We start from the raw sequence: 19,003 nt of genomic DNA on the forward strand, positions 1-19,003 counted from the left end.
AAGAGAAAGAGAGAGGGAGGGAGAGAAGAAAGGATGAGGTTTGCAGAGAGGAAGGTGGGCTTCCTCTTCGCCTCGTGATTCCCGATCCCTCTGAGTCAGTCCCTGAAAGCTGAACGGCGCCGGCAGACCGGATGAGCTGAGAGCCGGGTTGGTGGGGGGGGAAACGACCCAACGATCCGTACGGGCGGCGAGGCGGCTTCTCTCCCGAGCGGAACTCCGTGCAGAAGCGCCACGCGGGAAGGAAGAGCAGCGGCAGGAGCAGCGAGAGAGCAGGAGGGGGAGGGACGAGCAGGATTGGCGTGGTGACGAGCGGCGGGGATGCGTTTGGCCGTGCCGGGAGGACGCCGCTCCTCTCCCGCTCCGCGCCTGTAGACGGCGGGGGCCGTGCGCAGATGAGGCGAGGGCTGGCGCCTCGGGGGGCCGTCGCTCAGAGCTGTGAGGAGAAGGGCCCGCGTGGGCGCGGGACCCACGGGCTGGACGGGAGCCGTCCCCTGCCACTGCGGACCGGGGACCAGAGCCCCTGCGGGGGACGTTGTGCTTTGCGGACTCTGTGACCGAAAGATGGCCCCCCGCCTCTTTACGCCGCCACGGGATTCTCAGGAACTACTCCACGATCTCTCTCTCCGAGAACATTCCGGCTGCTGCGAGGCCACCTGCCTCTGAGACGCAGCCCCTACGCGGCCGGCATCAGCTCGTCACCTGGAGGCATCCCACCCATTCACCTCCCCTCCTCAGCCTACAGGGAGCCGACCCCCTTCTGTGAGTACCCCTGATTTCTCACCTGTCTCAGAACCTCATCCCTACCTGCGTGCTACCTGTTGTCCCCCACCCTCTGTGTCATTGTGTGTGAACGACCATGTGCTTCGCGAACTGAATTTCCACCGCAGCGGAAAGGAGTGCGGTTCACATGAAAGCCTAGCGTTCCCTCTGTCACCCTCACCGTGGGCTGCTGTTGCCTGGATACATGTGACACTTTCATCATGCTCCATATTTAGAACACAGCTGCGACTCCTGCAGAAGAAGTGAGCGAAGGCAGGCAGGGAGAAGTGTGGGAGAACAGGGGATAGGAGAGGAGAGGAGAGGAGGAGAGAGGAGCTGGGCACCGGGACTTTGGGAAAAACAATCAGATAAACTGGATGACTGTCAGCACGGGTAGCTGCAGGGGGGGAGGGGCTTAGAGGATTAACAGGAAAATGCCTCTGGAAATCAACAGAAATAAATCTCTCCCCAAACCCAAGTCATCACAGACCTTTAACAGGGTGGTTACCCACACACACACACACACGCGCGCACACACACACACATGCATAGTAGCTCTTTGCCTGTTTCTCTGGAAGCTGTGTGATCCCTGCTTGGCAGGCTTCCAACAACCCCCCCCCCCCCCCCCCCCCTCCCCACACACAAACCCCCCCATACAGCATAAGAGAATCAGAACATCTCAGTGGTAAACAGTCACGCTGCTCTGAGATGTGGGTGGATCATACTGAGCTCAATTTTTAATACCTACATGCCTTAAAAATAGAAAGAAAAAATCAATAAAAATCAGTGCATTCATTTATCCCACCCACAACATTGTTATTAATATGACATCTTAAGGGGATTTATATTTTTATTACTACTATAAAAATAGTGATACTGTGATTTGTTTAATACACAGTAAGGTGGCATTGATGATGTCTGATCTATGTGGTGGCTGATGTGTTTAGCATATACTGGTTTGTTGATGGTTTGGTACCCTTAGTATGTGATGATATAATGATGATATATAATGTTGATTTCACATAATGGTATCTGAGGGTATACCATATTGATAGTATATTATGGTAAATGATGGTATATGATATTTATGCTATACTCATGGTACTCGTGCTTATGGCATACTCTAGCAAATAAGGGTGAGGGGGGAACCAGAGAGGGCCTCCTGGGATTGAAACCCTGATCTTCTGCCTCATGGGCAATTACTTCACCATACCTTATCTGTTGTTGGTGCAAGATGGGATAATAAGAAATAATTCTATGTAGGACACTATTGTTGTAACCTTGAACAAGGTATTAACCCAAATTGCTTTGCTGGATATCCAGCTGTGCAAAATCTTACATAAAATATAAGCTGTGTCAGTCACCCTAGATGATAAATTGTAATACTACTATTATCGCTACTTCTACTACATCAACAACTACTACTACTACTAGTGATGATAATGATGATTATTATTATTACTATTTCTGAGCCATTGCCTCTCTGTCAGATGGGCACATGGTAGCAGCCTGTAACTGAATGTAATAAAAATGCTCTAGGGGGCAGATAGCATGATGAAATTGTCTCTGACATGATGCAACTCTTACACTCCTCCAATCAGAGTGCTGCATGGCACCAGTGTAGCCAACGGGAGAGCAAATACAGAAACACACTTACGCCACAGATCTCATTTCTCTCCCGCACACATACAGAGATAGCGTTCTCTCTCTTTCTCGCACAGAGACAACACTCTCACTCTCGTGCACACAGACAGTGTTCTCGTGCATGGACACAGTGTTCTCACAGCCTTAGACGCACACACAGATAGCTCTCTCACTCTTTTATGCAGGGGGTAGCTTCCTCATTCTCGCACCCACGCGCACAGTGTTTTTATTTTCTCTCACACCAACCTTCAACATCCTAATTCTGTTGTCACACGGAGAAAGGCATCATTCTGCCTCTCACAAGCACTCATGCAAACAACACTCTGTCTGACAGTGTGAGACAGAGGGAGCTGAATCCATCATCTCATCAGTTTACACCACACTTGAAAATATCTGCCAGCATGCAGTACCTCAGAGTGAGACAAAATGCATGCCCACGCAGGTAACTCTGCAAAGTAACCATCCTCACCATCCAAACACCTCTGTCTCATCTCCAAAATCAAATCAATCTAGACGAATTATCATGTCATCCTCAGTAACATTTTTTCTCCTATTGTTTTTTTTTTTTTTAGAAAATTACGCCCATTTGCCTTTGGAGAACAATGAACTCTGAAGAGGACACTTTCATCAGATTCTTCCAGTATGTTGAGGACAGTGGACTGAGAGCCTACGACGGTCTTGTCATTCAGAACGCCTCGGACATCGCCCGTGAGAGCGACCGGGTGAGGAATGAGACAAACTGGGTTTACCTGCAGGAAAAAAACGAGAAAAAGAGGAAACAGGAAGAAGCCATAAAAAGGTAAGAATGAATCTCCACACTCTTCTTGTATTTTTGTAGTTCTTCTTTTGTGTGAATATCAGCTGGATGTTGTGGGAATATCCCTACCCTGAGATCCTCCTAATCAGGACCCCAGTGTGTCTTCTGTTGCATCTCTCAAGAGGCAGGCAGTTTGTGGGCTTTGTGCTGGGGAAAACTTGTTTAGATGCAGATTCACGTTATTCTGAGCTGGATATGAGTAGCTGTTGGTTTGTGGCATGGTTTTGTGGATTTTGGGGTACCTGTCCAGTCTGAACGCACTTCAGTCATCCACTGTACTTTTTTGGTTGTATGTTTTGCACAGGCCAAAGTCCAGGCAAAACAGGCACATCCTTCATCTCAGGGAAGTAATGAAAACTGGACAGAGCTTTGGCTTTTATATCATGGAGAGCAGCGAGAGATTCTGTCTTGGCAGGAAACACTCTGAGTCAGTCTGAGAATTAGAGCCTCCATATTCCCCTCTCCCCTTCTGTCTCCCCTTGTCTCCATCTGACTCTTCCTGTCTGCCCCTGTCTCTTCTGTGTCTCCATCTGTCTCCCTCTATGTCCTCTGTGTCATCCCAGTCTCTTCTCTGTCTCTCCCAACTCTCCTCTGTCTCTACCTGTGTTTCTCTGTCTCCACACTGTATCCAGGCTCAGTTGCAAAGGGAGCTATAGGAGGTGTGCTGTCCCCCCCACACTTGCCTTGTCCCCAGTCCTGTTAGTGTGGCGGAATCTTTAATACAAATTGTTGATGTTGAGCTCTTGGCAGAGTTAAGTACTACAGCACACTCCGAGAGGACCTGGAGAGAGGGCAGAGAAATGGCCGCCTCTCTGTGTGAAGGCCATAAGTAGGTCAATGAGACGACCCATTTTTTACAGTGACTGCTGGAGAGAAAAAAAAAAAAAACCTTTACAAAGCTGAGATTAAGAGTGAGGGGCTTGCAGGCGGGGCCTCAGTTCTGCCTGGTGACAGCTGGAGTAGCCACCAGCCAATCGGAGCACTCCCTGAGTCTGAAATGAGGCGGGTCTTTGAGTTTTATTGTGTCTGAAAACACAGTCCTGCTGCACTCACATGCAAACAGAGCTGGACACAATGAGAAGGATTCTCCGGCTGCACTGACACACTGGCCCCTGTGTGTGTGTGCGTGTGAGTGTGTGTGAGATTCATTAAATGCTTACTAGCGTTAATGCATGAGAGCAGAGCCTAATTTATCATCTCTGCCCAGTAATGAGACAAGCTTTTAATCAGGGAATGAGCTCTGTGAGTGTGCCTGAGTGTTTCTATGTGTGTGTATGTGTGTGAGCGTTTTTGTATGTGTGCTTGCAGGGTTGCCACTTGTACTTCTCATTTTGGATGTATTTTTGTCCACCTTTACCACCTTTTGGTTGATTCTTATTTTTCTTTTAAAATGTGCTATAGTTAACAGTTCAGTGTTGCTCAGAGCACACTTTCAGGATTTCAGTATTATAGCCCAGCTGTTGTGTGAAACACATGACTGATTGAACTTCAACTGCCAGCCAACAACTTCCGTACACAAACTTGCAATATTGCCTTTGTTGTGTTTGTTTGCATGCCAGCTCCCTCTCACAATCTTTGCTGCCATATGATGTGTCCTTTTCAAGACAGTAGAAGGCTCCGGGCTTTTGAGTGTTGCCCAGTACATCCACTAAGTGCCTTGCAGTGATGCATTTGCCAAATGCATTTTCAGCATGATGCAAAATCTACTGAGAGAAAAATTGTCTTGGTGCTGAATAAGCAGCAAATTCTGCATTTGATGCAATGAGTCAGTCACGCTTGCCAGTACTAGAAGATGTTCAGTGCGATGACGAAGGGCTATGTGATTTTTTAAACAAACAAAAGCCTCTGAAGCCAAGTTGACAAAATCACCTGTAGGTGTGGATCACAGTGTCTACGTACAGCCAGTGTAAGGTAAGGTGCTTCCTGACATATTGAAGATACCTCTCTCTTCAGTGCCAGGAGTGTGTGGGTGAGGGGGCAATGATTAGGTGGAAGATTAGAGTAGTAGCCCCTGTGTTACCGATGATGTTGATCCAGTCTCAGGGGCCAGATCAATATGAATCACACACAGCTTTAAACCACATGGCTGATTGGTGTTGCCTCACTGAGAATACCTCAGTGCAGACAGATGATGCCAACACATGATGAATTCAGCTCCCTTTCACCCCAGGTCCCTTCCCAGCACACAGATCTGTCCCACTAAACAGATCTTCAGGGAGACAGCCAATCACGACCGTGTGTACCTTTCCGCCTGGAGACAGAAGGACAGTCTAAATTTAGCATGTCAGGAGGAAGGAGAGAGCCAGTTTGCCGAGCAATCCAGAGCCCACACCCAAGGGCGAGTTATTCCAAGAGAGCACGTCTCCACTGTCCTCTCTATCTGTTGGAAAACATCCCTTGTTGTCCCCTGTATCTGTGAGACAACATCTCTCACTGTCACTTCTATCTGTGAGATAGAATCTCTTGCTGTCCCCTGTATCTGTGAGATAGCCTCTCTCACTCTCCCCTATATCTGTGATAGAATATTTCACTGTCACCTCAATCTGTGAGAGTGCATCTGTGTCTCCTCTGTCTGTGAAACAACAGCTCTCACTGTCCCTTGTCTACATCTCGGTAAACTGTCTCCATGACAGCATTTTCTCACAGTCTCCTCTGTGAGAAAAAAATCTCTCATTGCACCTTCTCTCTGTGAGATAACATCTCTCAGTGTCACCCCCTCTGCAAGACAACATCACTCAACGTTCCCTCCCTCTGTGAAATAACATCACTCACTGTTCGCTTTCTTTTTGTGAGCTTCTCTATCATTCCCTCTCTCTACCAAAGATAACATCCCTTCTTTCCCTTGTCTGGACGGTGAAGACATGTTGGTGAGACAAACCTCCAGTCCAGAGCATATCATTTAAATATTAATATTTCACTCATTATTAATATAAAAGTGTACCATTACAGACTTAGTCATTGTAAAGTGCACTTATCCAGTAAAGAAAAAAATTTCATATTGTGTATGAGACACAGAGAAGACTTTAATATCTGAGTTTCATAAAGAAAGATTAGAGGAATACATGAAGCATATTTTTGTGCAATTTTCTTTTAGATGCAATATTCTCCCTAACAGTGTACTCTGTTGTGAGATGCCTGACTAGAGCTGTCTGGAACTACCTGGAGTCAGGGGTGGAGGGTGTTTAATCTCCCGTGTGTGTGCAGGCGTGTGTGTGTGTGTGTGTGTGTGTGTGTGTGCGTGTGTGTTTGTGTGTGTGTGCAGGCATGTGTGTGTGTGTGTGTGTGTGTGTGTGTGTGTGTGTGAGTGTCTGTGTGTGTGTGTGTGTGTGTTGAGCTGAGTGGTAGAGGGATTTTTTTGCTTGGGTTCTGTGACACCCTGTTGCTAGGCAGAGTCAAGGCTCAGACCAAGTGACTCCTCCCCTCCAGATTTCTGCCGCTGTGCAGCTGGCAGTAGGTCAGACATGCATTGCCCTGCACACGCACGTGAACACCTGGATGATTCATGTGTCTGTCTGTGAGAGGACGCCTGCCCCCTGGAACAGCCAGCTCCTCCTGGCTGTGTGGAGAACACCTCCCAATTAATCGACCGTGGAGGCCCTTGTCCTTCGGTCAGCCAGCCAGCAGCGTGTGTCCAGACCTCCAGCCCCAGTGGAGCTCAATGCACACAACAGTCTAACCCTGGGCCTAAGAGGAGGACAGCTGCTGCTACACTTCAAAAGCAGCCCATCCAAAAGACAATAAAACAGTGACCAAGACCAAGACTGAGAACAAGAACAAAAATTAGAACGGCTGCCCAACTAGTTTAGCTGCCCCCGGTTACCTGACCTGGAATCAGTTGTGGTATCAACAGCTACAGCAGGTTTTCCCAAGTCACTGATGAAAGGGTAGAAGATTTAGCATCAGAAACAATGCTGGGTGTACACAGCACACCTGAGAGAGATCTCCGTGTCCTGCATGGTCCCACAGCAATTTCATCAGGATCACTTACTCCTAATAAGTGAAACCTTTGGCGCAAGCCAAAACAAACCCATAATTCCCAGCTCATAAGCCTGCGTGCCACTTATTGGAGAGGAGCCATGCTGAATCTCTGATAAGGGCAACACGATCTGTGCCTGAGGTGAGAGAGGAATCAATGTGACTAACAGATATTACTCTCGGGTGAACGCCAGCCACTCCGATCGTTAACGGATAACAGAGCTGTTTATTCCATTAGCGTGGTCTGACCCTGGCTGTTAGAGTGGCGCTTTCTCTACCTTCACTGACAGATAGGTGGCGATCTCATGCTACAATATAATTTCGAGATTGAACAGATCAGGTATAGGGCTAGGTAATGTGGTGAATTGGAGCCAATCATTTCCTAATATTCCTAAAATGACCTCTGACGTCTTCATCAACTGTTTCCCCGTTAAAGTAATTTTTTCCTCTCTGAGCTACTTTGTGACTGCAGCCAGTTTTTGTTAATGAAGCACAAAAGCTGATGTATTCAGAGCTCCTTCTGCTGAATGTGTTATTTACATCTAAATGGTGAAAGCTGGCCCCCTGCAGTCATGTGGATCTGTTTCATATCCCAGGAACCCGTGGGCGGTGCCAGTTTCATATCCGGGGGCACTCCATAATCTGTTAAGGGAATCTGTTTCATTTGTGTGAAGAGGCGCATTTGAATAATGCAAGGTTGCCAGCTCTCACATCCTCACTGTTGTCTTTTCTCAAGCCTGTTCTCATGGTCTCATGGTGTCAGTGTCATGGCAACCCTGATAATGTGGATCCATTGCAAAGGGGGAGCACATTAATGTTGGTGTGCTTTATTTCCACTGTTGGTATCATATTACATTACATTACATTACATTACTGGCATTTAGCAGATGCTCTTATCCAGAGCGCCTTCCATAGGTTGCATTTTTTTCGTGTTATCCATTTATACAGCTGGATATTTACTGAGGCCATTCTAGGTTAAGTACCTTGCCCATGGGTGCAGCAGCTGTGCCCCAGTAGGGAGCTGAACTGGCAACCTTTTGGTTACAAGTTCTTCTCCTTACCACTATGCCACACTACCCCGTATATATGTTAGATGTTCCTGATGTTCCTCTCTGTGCTGGCAGGATCGGTGAGGACGTGGCGAGGGGGACAGACGGCGCGTATCCAGGGAAACACTTCCGCATGGGCTTCATGACGATGCCCGCCCCCCAGGACCGGCTGCCCCACCCCTGCGGGACGGGCTTCTCCGTGCGCTCACAGTCCTTGCACTCCGTCGGGGGCGGGGACGAGGACAGTAACCCCAACTCCCGAAAGCAGCCCCCGCCGAAACCCCGACGGGACCCCAACACCAAACTGAGCATCTCCTCGGAGACGGTGAACGCAGTTTCGACCTCGGGAAAGCCAGGCAAAGAGCTGGATGGTGAGTCTTGCGTGATTTGACTTACACCTCACGGTCACACCTCCGTCCTCTTTTAGCCATGTTATTGAATTGTTCAGAATTGTGCATCCGTAGCCTATATGCATACATGTGTGTCCGTAATGTGTGTGTGTGTCTGTGTGTGTGTGTATGTGTGTGTGTGTGTGTGTGTGTGTGTGTGTGCGTGTGCGTATAGCTCCAGTAACTGCCTGTCAGCTGTCTCATGGTGTATAGCTTCTTTCTGACAGTACGGCCCCCTTGCTCTCTCTACGCCTGCTGAATAATTCATGTTTACATCACAGCCATTGCCAGGGGCAGACCATGTGACATATATACTTCTGCTCTAAATCTCCCAGCGATATAGGATATTCATATAGGATTCCCCTTCATCATTGGAGAGCCGCCTGTACTCACATCCTCATTTAAAGCCTCACTCTCCCAAAGTCCGGCTCAGATGCATTCTCTGCCTTTTATACATATTTTGTTGCTGGTTTAGCTGGTGAGGGAGGAAGGAAACATTCTAATTATAATGCATCATTCCACATTAAAGCCTGATTAAGGAGGTGCAGTGTGTGAGTGCTCCCGCAGATCCTTATTGCTAGGGTCAACATGAAAGAGGCTTTTTATAAGGAACTTTGCTGATATTTGTGAAAACGGCAGCTTTAAGTCAGAGGGCTTGCAGAGCAGAAATCCCCAAGTGGTTCCTTCCGCTTCGTTTTAGATCAGCATCTGCCAATGGGGCTTTATTAAAATGGCCATTAATCCCTCATCCGATGGCTCAAAATGTTGAATACAAATAAATGTTTTTTTATCTAATTTTCCACGAAACGGTCCAGCCCCGTTGCGTGTTGTAGCTGTCCAAGAATCTGGGTCATAGAGGATTTTTTTGAACGTTTGAAAGGAAAACAAACGCAAACACATATTGGCTCAAAATGTGCTCCTCGTTTATTTGGAGTGTAAGTATTCGTCACCCTATCTCCAGGAAGGAGCGTGCTAGCCTCTCTCTTCACGGCTGGATGTATCTATCCTGTGGTCATGTTTCCACTGTTCCTGAATGGAGCAGGTCCTGCCTCTCTGACAGACTTTGATTTCAGCGTGCTACCATTAAGCCTGTCACTTTTGACAGCGGCTCCCTGCTGAAGAATTGTTGTGAAAGACTGTCTCTTCTGCAGAGTCAAGGTCAGATTTTCTTGCCTGTTTCACTGCCCTCTGATCGCTGACGCATCTATTACTGCCCTTTTACTGTTTATTCAGGTGCTCTGAGATTGCAGCAGAAGACAGCTCAGCCTCAGCCTTCTGATGATCTGTCGAAACCAAGCTATGTTCTGTTTAACTGCAAGAATGGTCTGCTTGCACATGTGTGCGTGTGTGTGTGTGTATGCGTGCTCTTTCTCTCTCTCTTTCTCTCTCATTCTCTCTGTGTGTATCCCCTCTCTCCTCTCCCAAGTGCTATGTACAATATGAGGATCTATTTTTAGAATCAGAGGAAATATTACTTCATTTGCAGCTCAGATAAGGGGCCCTGCCATAGCATGCTTTTGTGGCAGTCTTACAACAATTAAATGTGCAAGGGAAATTCATTACAAGACACAAAAAAAGAAACAAGAAACAAAAAAGTGTTACCTATTAATGTTCCCATTAGCGTTACCATGTCTGTATGAATCATCCATACGCTCATTGAAGGCACTCAGAGCTGCTGTATCCCACAGTCCACAGAGCTATTGGCTTGACGAAGAGTGTGGAGCTGACTTTGCAGGTTGGGGGTTTATTATTTTTGAATGGTGGCTCTGTAAGGGTAATGAATAGATGTGATCTGAAATGACAGAGCTTCTCTTCCCTTTAACCCCTACATCTGAACCCTTCCTGATATGCGGAGGTTTCACACACACTCAAGCACATATGCACACACACGCACACATACATTCAAACATGCACACATGCACACACGCACACACACATGCACGCATGCACGCACGCACACATACATGCACACACGCACGTGAACATCTTCCACAATGGCACAGCAACCGCCTCACAAACATATTCCACCATAGAGATCCAACACTATGGCCCAGCCAATCAGGGGAGAGATGGCTGCCTGGCCAATCAGCGGCGAGATGTCAGGGTGTCCTTCACAGGGAGGGCCTGGCTGCTTTTGCTGGAGGGGGGAAGCGCGGGGATCATTCGCAGCAGAATTCATTCATAAAGAGCGAGTGACCTAGATTCGGCTGTCTCTGAGGCGTGTGTGCGCGTAGGGGGAGGGGGTGTGTGCGCGCACGGGGGTGCCTCTCACACACAGTCACGCTCAGCAGAGCTGAAGCACACCTCAAACTCTGTAGCAAACATCATGTGACTACCCCCCCCCCCGACCCCTCCCATGTCCCATAAACCTCAGCCTGCACGTGTGACCAAACCGATGCCCTGCCCGATAGGGAGTCTTCATAAAGAGGTCAAGATGTTCCTCCTTTCCTGTCTCCTCCTGAGAGGACGCACTGAGCCCGCCCCCCCCTGAGATGCAGAGGAGACGGAGTGAATTCTGTTTGCGTTGCGGAGGGGTGTGTCTGCCTGTTATGCTGGGGTGTACGGAGAAGTCCGTTTAGCAGAGACCCATTTCATTCGATGCCAGTACGCACGGATGTAGAGGAGTGTAGAGAAGAGCAGTGGGAGCGTCAGAGGGTGCCAGGTGCGCGGTCAGACCGCCGCTTCCCCGGGTGGCGCTAATTACGTGCGTAATTATCCCTGCTCTTCCTCTCTTTTGAGCTGCGCAGCCACAAGATGAAAAGTCGTTTCCCCTTTCATGTGATTCCCCTTGAATCAGAGCAGGAAGAGGCGGTGTGCAGCAGCAGACCCCGCCTCGCCCTGTGTGATGCTCTTCTGCAGGACAGCAGCAGCTCACTGGAATCTGCTCCTCTGCCTTCCTCCTTGCCTTCCTCTGCCTTCCTCCTCATGACTAAAACATGCTTTTCAGAGGACCTTGCACAATAAACTGCACTGAACTCTGGACATTCTAAATTCTACACCATGTCCACTTTGTACACGTTAAAGCAATAACTGGAAAAAGTCTGATCCTAATTAGAGAGCATCCTTTTTTCTGTGTTCAGAATAAAGCTATTCAATCAATTCTAAGAAATTGTGTGTATGATAAAGATATTTTTGTACCTTTTTTTCCAATAGTGGCCTGGCCCTTCAGCAAAGACCTTTTTTCTGTGCTTAAACTGTTAAATCAATTCTAAGAAACTGTGCATATGACCAAGGTATTTTTGTACGTTTTTTTCTTCCATAGTGTCGAGGCCCTGCAGCGAGGATCTCAAGAGGGTTCCGCCCCCTAAACCCAAGAGGAACCCCAACACCCAGCTGAGCACCTCCTTCGATGAGTCCTACATCAGGAACCACGTGCCGAAGAAGGCCTCCCGGCGGGAGAAGGCGTCATCGCAGACGCAAAGCCCCGCCCGAGACACGGACGAGGACGAGCCCGTCTACATCGAGATGGTGGGCAACATCCTGCGGGAGTTCAAGCGGGACGACGAGGAGCAGGGCGAGGCCGTTTACGAGGAGATGAAGTACCCCACCTACGAGGACCTGGGCCAGGACGCCAGGTGGGATCAGGTGGGCTCCCCGTCCCAGTGCTCCACGCCCACCATCCCGGACCTGGAGCTCACGCGGGCCGCCACGCCCAGGGGCTCTCTGTGCGACATCCCCGCCCCCTTCCCAAACCTGCTGTCCCATCGGCCCCCCCTGCTGGTGTTCCCGCCGGCCCCCGCCCAGTGCTCTCCGAACTCGGACGAGTCCCCCCTGACCCCGCTGGACGTCACCAAGCTGCCCGTGCTGGAGAACGTGTCCTACATCAAATCCGGGGTGTCGCCCACATCGGGCGAATCCCAGGGCTCCTCCCACCGCAAGGCGGAGAGGGAGCTGCCGGCCACGCACACCATCACGGCCTCGGGGCGCTCCTCCGCCCCTCCGCTCCCCTCCACCCTCTACAAGTCGTCGTCCTCCGCGCACGGCTACCCCCGCAGCCACTCGGCCTGCCCGTCCCCCGTCAGCATGGGCCGCTCCCTCACGCCGCTCAGCCTGAAGCGGCCGCCGCCCTACGACACGCTGGTGGGCAGCGGAATGCCACGCAGTGCCTCCGCAGTGCCTCCCCACTCGGCGAAGGGCGCGTGCCAGGACGGCACGTCCCGGCTGTCGGGCTCGTCCAGCGCGCACGGCTCGATGCAGAACGTGTCGCGCTCTCGCACGCCCACCAGCCCGCTGGACGAGCTCACCAACCTCTTCACCAAGGGCCACAATATGCTCAAGAAGTCCTCCAGCGGCAGGAAGTCCAAGGAGCCAGCCGAGAGTGAGTGCCTCGCCCCTCGCATCAGCACACCCTCACTGCAGGGGATTAAAATAGCTGATGATATTATGACATTGAACTACACGGTACAATGAGTTCATGAATCATTTTATCGCCTGTGTGTTAGCGGTTGTATTTTCTAACACTGCTAGAAATGGGATGATATGAGATCAGGCTATTTTGGCGTCTGTTGTAGATGTAGGATATATACTTTCTGATGGCTGCACTTGGTCCTCAGGGTAGTTTCCCACTTCCATGGCTATGTGGTATCAGGGGGTGTTTTCACTCTTAGAACAAGCACCAGCTGCCACTTCTTTCTGATTGGCTGTGCTTCCTCCAGTGTATGCGCACAGCTGAGCGGGGCTTTGTAATTGGACACGATGCTGTGAGGCCACTTCCCCTCTATCTAAAGCCAGTGTAGCAGCTTCCAGCGCCAGGGGTGGTGCCTGCACAGAGTGCATGTCCTATTTTTATATCTGAAAACCTCTAAGGAGGGATGGCATCACACACACACACAGGCACACATATGGACAAGCACATAGACACACACACACACAGGCACATGTATGGACAAGCGGGTAGACACATGTACACACACACACACACACACAGACACACATATGGACAAGCACATAGACACACACACACACAGGCACACATATGGACAAGCACGTAGACACACACACACACACACACACACACACACACACACAGAGGTATATGCACACTCACATACTCACTCACACACACACACACACACACACACACACACACTCAAGCACACTCACACACAGAGCTCATTCCCTGATTAAAAGCTTGTCTCATTACTGAGCAGAGATGATGAATTAGGCTCTGCTCTCATGCGCTAATGGTAGTAAGCATTTAATGAATCTCAGGTTAATGGAACAGAACGAGAGGTTATTGAAATGCACTTTCAAAGTGTCCTGAGTGCATATTATCAATCATGTCTTCATCAGTGGGATTTCAATGTGCACTGCAGTCACTTTGCTCAGGACATTCGGGGTCAAGCTTTGCCCCCACATTGCATGCCATATTTCAGCTTCACCACACTCAACAAGGAGGAGACAGGAGCCCAGTTGCTCCCATATTATCACAAGAAGGTTATAGGGCTCATTTAGCCACCGAATAATTCAAAAGCTTTCATCTCATTGCAAATTGATTTACTTAATGCCTTATGATTGTGTAAATGGTGGAATCAACACATTATGTGCAGGGGAGCAGTGAGAAAGGAAGGAGGATAACGGCCAAATTGTACCATGGGGACAGGAAATGGCCAGACTATGCCATTAGAAAGCTGGAGAAACTGTGTGTAGGAGTACTCTCCATCAGGAGCAATTTGACCCGATTTATCGAATCCAATTTAAAAGTGCAAGCTTTTTTCTCTCAGTATTTGAACAGGAAAACTCTGGTGTTATCAGGGTATTCTAAGCAGCGCTATTTATTTTATTCTCAGAAAGAAGCATTGTTTATAGAACTTGAATAACCACTACAAATTGCACATCACATTGATACCCCACATATTGCGCTGTGGACAGTTAAAATGCCATGCAACTGGGATTCACAGTGCCTTCAGCTCTAGAGTGACATCTAGTGTCCAATGTAAGACACTACCTGTAATCTGTTCGACTTCATCTGCCCAGATTGCGCGGCTGACATGTTTTCCTGTTCACAGGCGAGGCCAAGAGCAGGTGCCATAGTGCTGAGGCCCTTCCCAGACGAGACAGCAAAGACAGAGGGAGTCACAGCTCAGATCAAAGGAGGGACAGCAAAGACCGGGGGAGTCACAGCTCAGATCAAAGGAGGGACAGCAAAGACAGAGGGAGTCACAGCACAGAGCAGAGGCGTGACAGCAAGGACCGAGGGAGTCACAGCACAGATCAAAGGAGGGACAGCAAAGACAGAGGGAGTCACAGCTCAGATCAAAGGAGGGACAGCAAAGACAGAGGGAGTCACAGCTCAGATCAAAGGAGGGACAGCAAAGACAGAGGGAGTCACAGCACAGAGCAGAGGCGTGACAGCAAGGACCGAGGGAGTCACAGCGTGGACCAAAGGCGTGACAGCAAAGACCGGGGGGTCAATCACGGAGGACTGGAGTCCTCCAAGGGATACGAAGGGGATGAAGTCTCTGGGCAGGTGGCGATGTCGATCTCCACGCCCACCAGGCCCGGGCACTCCTGCGTCAGCCCCACGCTGCTGCTGGGGAGCAGTAGCTCTGGTGAGATGAGCCAGCTTTGCACATACATTACCTTACATTACATGCATTAGTGGACGCTCTTATCCCGAACGACTTTCAGCACAATAGAACATATGGGTATCCATCCAAATTAAATGAGCAACAGTGTCAGACCAGGCTAAAAACACTCCCAGATCAGTAAGTGTGAGCATAGCACAGTTCAAACCCAGCCACAAGTTAACTTGTGCAACCTGACTAGGCAACAGAAGCTAAGTATACTACAATACATCGGTCTCTAGAGCACAGATTCCAAAAGACACCACAATACCACACGAAAAATGCTACACGCACCACAAATTTACGTGATTTACTGAGGAATGCTGGGAAGGGATAGACTCAGTTACATCAGGGCGCCATGCAGGGCTTGCAGAGATGCACTGGGATATACTGAGAGATGACAGAGCTAACCGGACTCTCTCCCAGCAGAACTGAAGGCGGTGTCCAAGCTGGGCCGCTCGGCCTCCACGTCTGGTGTGACCCCCCCGTTGGGGACCCCCCAGCGGCAGCCCCCAGAGGCTCAGCAAAGCCAGGTACTGCTGTTCAACGGAGAGTGAGCCCCTGTGTACCTTGTCCTTCTCACCTGTGCGTCTGCCCTCCATTCTTTCCTCTCTGTCTCTCGACCTTTAAACCCCAGTGCCCCCCTCTGCCTTTACCTGTCTACAGGTGATCAAACATGTCAGGTCTCCCCTAGTCTAGGGTCATCAGGTTAAAATATTCTGAAGTCAGCCATACTCTTTCTACACCTCTAATGCCAAAGTTATAGCATATGACTGTTTTTATTTATTGATTTATTTATTAATTTCTTAATTTGCATTTATAAAGATGTTTATGTTAAAAATCTATTTAATGTATTTGAAGCACCAATACCTCATACTCTATCTAATAAGTTTTTATTGTTGTCCTATATTGCGTATTCCTGCATGAACACCCTGCGTCACCTCCTTTGCCGTTGATACCAGGTATCTGACTCATTCCAAAGCCAGCCACCATCATACATACCGACACACACAAACGCGCACAGCACCATGCACACCAGAGGACATATAATCTCTGGCCACTCTCACACATACACACCCAAATATGCACTCACATGCACCAACGCACGCACTCAGATGCACACGTAGAGACATACTCATCCATGCCTCCCGTCCATCTCCCCGTCCATACCGCAGGGCTCAGCTCACAGCCTGTAAAATGTACAGTAAAATATACAATGAATATACAGCAAATATACAAAATACACTGGCAAAAAATAAAACCTTGCGAAACCCTTTGTTTTACCCCTTCCTTGTGGTGTTGTCCTTTTGTCCGTGTGTCTGTGTCAGTGTCAATGTAGGCGGATCAGTATATTGTGTGTGTGTCTGTGTGAGTGTGTATGTGTGTGTGGATAGAGAGAAAAATGAATCTTATTAATAATTCCACACTACTGCCTTGTTACTTCAGCCTTTGTTCTTAAATGTTTAGGATTCACGCCCATTGTTTTCTGCTCCCAGGTCAGAATTTCTTTATTAAAGACAAAAAACAAAACCGAAAATAATGCCTGGATACACTACAACTGTACACACATTAACATTCTACCCCAGAAAATCATAGTCAGTGTGTGTGTGGCTATATGGATATATAGATTAAATATCTCCTCATATGGATGGAACTCGTTGAATACCTTATTATGAGACCAAATATCTCCACATACCATTAGTCTTTCTTCTCACTGTCAATATAGGTCTACAAGTGTAATTTTCTATGCAATTTAGAAGCCTGCAAGAGGACTGCAGGAAAGTGAAATTTCTCATATTGAAAGAAATATTTGTAATATTTAATACCAGTGAAATCAGCAGCAAAAGAAGCTTGCATCCATCACAGACATAACCAAATGAACAAGATGGTATATCTTGCCAAGCTGACCAAACTCTGTCTACAGAGCTGATTGTCCTGTAACTAACCTGCTTGTGTTCCAGTTCTGCATACGCAAGTAATAATGAGAATATAGCAGCTGTGATGTGTGTTCTAAATGACAGTGGAACCCCCCACAAATATTTGTGCAGACACACAAATAAGCACCAACAAGCACGACACGCACACACAGCCCAGCCTCCACAGGACTGTACACCAACCAAAGCTCTTCCTCCTGTCAAGCTTGCCCCCCGACACACCCTTATGTTGCTGTGGGAAATGCCAATGCTCTGTGCCCCCAGCAGGTGGCGCTGATGCCATGGGCGTGTGGGGACAGCACCATGATGGAGACCATTGAGAAGAAGCGCAGTCTCTGCCGGGAGATCAGGGCGCGGCAGCGGGCGGAGCGGGGCCTGTGCAAGCAGGAGAGCATGCCCATCCTGCCCAGCTGGAGGAAGAGCAACGGCAAGAAGTACGGGCCGCCCCCTTACTCCACCCACACCACTGTCTTTTGGGACACTGCCATCTGATAGCCCCCTCCCCCCCATTTTACCCACCCTTCTTACCAGGAAGGCTAGGAGCCAATCAGAGAGGAGGGCAGGAGGGCACACAGGACAAGTGGGTGGTCCAATGTAGCAAATAAATACATCTGAGAGTTCAGATCATCACGTTTCTTATTACTGTTTATATTTCATATTTTTCTATTTGATCTGATTCTATATAATCTGCTTAGTCTTATTAGATATTTTCTAAACCGAACAGAATAAACAACAGACGATAGTGTAGTTTTAGAGGAATCCAATGTTTAATTTCTTTTTCTAATCTTATTTTAGTATTAATATTGAGGGACACTCATATGCATCAATATCTAGTGAAAAAAAATGATGTGATGTCAATCGAGTTCAGTGAGGACTTCACTGCATTTTATAAAATCTTAAAGATGAGTTTACTGTGGTGATCTAAAAAAAGCACTATTTTAAATGGAGTATATTTTGGCACCTTGGGTCTCAGTCTTGTTGGTGTTCTGCAACCCTATGTGAGCACAACGCTGGGTTCAAGGATGAATGCTTAGCCGTCAGCAATGTGCACTGAAGGGTTTCTGTATGTACACCTGTTCCTGCACTACCGTGACTGTGTTTTCACACAGAAAATGAAGAATGAGAAGGGACCTGGCCACCAGTGGGAACTAGCTTGGCTGGGTGTGGGAAAAGTAGGGGGACTAAACATGTGGTGACATTTGTTTAGGACTAAACTGACTTAAGCTAATGGACTAGAGTGGACAGAGTAAAGGGGGGAGAGAAGGGGGGGGGGGGGGAGAGAGGGAGAGAGAGAGAGAGAGAGGGAGGGAGAGAGAGAGAGGGAGAGAAAGAGAGAGAGAGGGAGAGAGGGAGAGAGAGAGAGAGAGGAAGAGAAAGAGAGAGAGAGGGAGAGAGGGAGAGAGAGAGAGAGAGGGAGAGAGGGAGGGAGAGAGAAAGATCTGTGTTGAAATGAGGAAAAGGACATTTTGCGTGGCAAATCCATGTTAACAATTCAACCAGCCAAAGTCTGTATGTTAAAACTAAGGGATAAAGGAGTGTTTTTAATACCCAGAATGCATCAGATCAGTGGCAATAAATGCTGCCAGCCTTCTCCGTCTGCTGCCTGCACACAGAGAGGTCAGACAGCACAAGGAGAAATATTTGAATAAAGTCCCTGCCAATACAACTGTATGAATCATATAATCTGATTTAGTTTAATTCATTAATAAAATCTAATTCTTTAAAGTATTTTGAATCTAATTCTAATTCAAAAGTTCCCTAAGCTTTGAAAAGCGCACTTTAAATCACAGGGACAAACATATTTAACTTACAACCTTCCTTATGATATGTATTGTATTGTCTGTATTTTCCATGAGGCAACTGGAAAACC

At 48.3% G+C, this 19,003-nt stretch overlaps 1 protein-coding gene across 3 annotated transcripts; it reads left to right on the top strand.

Moving 5' to 3' along the window:
- The first annotated feature begins 30 nt into the window (after positions 1 to 30).
- On the top strand, positions 31 to 18,380 carry LOC118796030 (neuronal tyrosine-phosphorylated phosphoinositide-3-kinase adapter 2-like). 3 transcript variants are annotated; one of them, XM_036554863.1, is made up of 7 exons: positions 31 to 759; positions 2,976 to 3,202; positions 8,320 to 8,615; positions 11,896 to 12,951; positions 14,642 to 15,184; positions 15,629 to 15,732; positions 17,398 to 18,380. In XM_036554863.1, the coding sequence occupies exons 2-7, from the start codon at positions 3,006 to 3,008 to the stop codon at positions 17,623 to 17,625; spliced, it is 2,424 nt and encodes an 807-aa protein (XP_036410756.1). In that variant the 5' UTR covers positions 31 to 759; positions 2,976 to 3,005; the 3' UTR covers positions 17,626 to 18,380. The 3 variants fall into 3 exon arrangements, with proteins under 3 accessions (XP_036410756.1, XP_036410754.1, XP_036410755.1); XM_036554861.1 differs by lacking the exon at positions 31 to 759 and adding an exon at positions 2,432 to 2,845; XM_036554862.1 differs by lacking the exon at positions 31 to 759 and adding an exon at positions 2,432 to 2,845 and having other exon boundaries at positions 17,401 to 18,380.
- The last annotated feature ends 623 nt before the right edge of the window (positions 18,381 to 19,003 follow it).

Source organism: Megalops cyprinoides, chromosome 20 (genome assembly GCF_013368585.1).
Source record: "Megalops cyprinoides isolate fMegCyp1 chromosome 20, fMegCyp1.pri, whole genome shotgun sequence".
Classification (NCBI taxonomy): Eukaryota; Metazoa; Chordata; class Actinopteri; order Elopiformes; family Megalopidae; genus Megalops; species Megalops cyprinoides.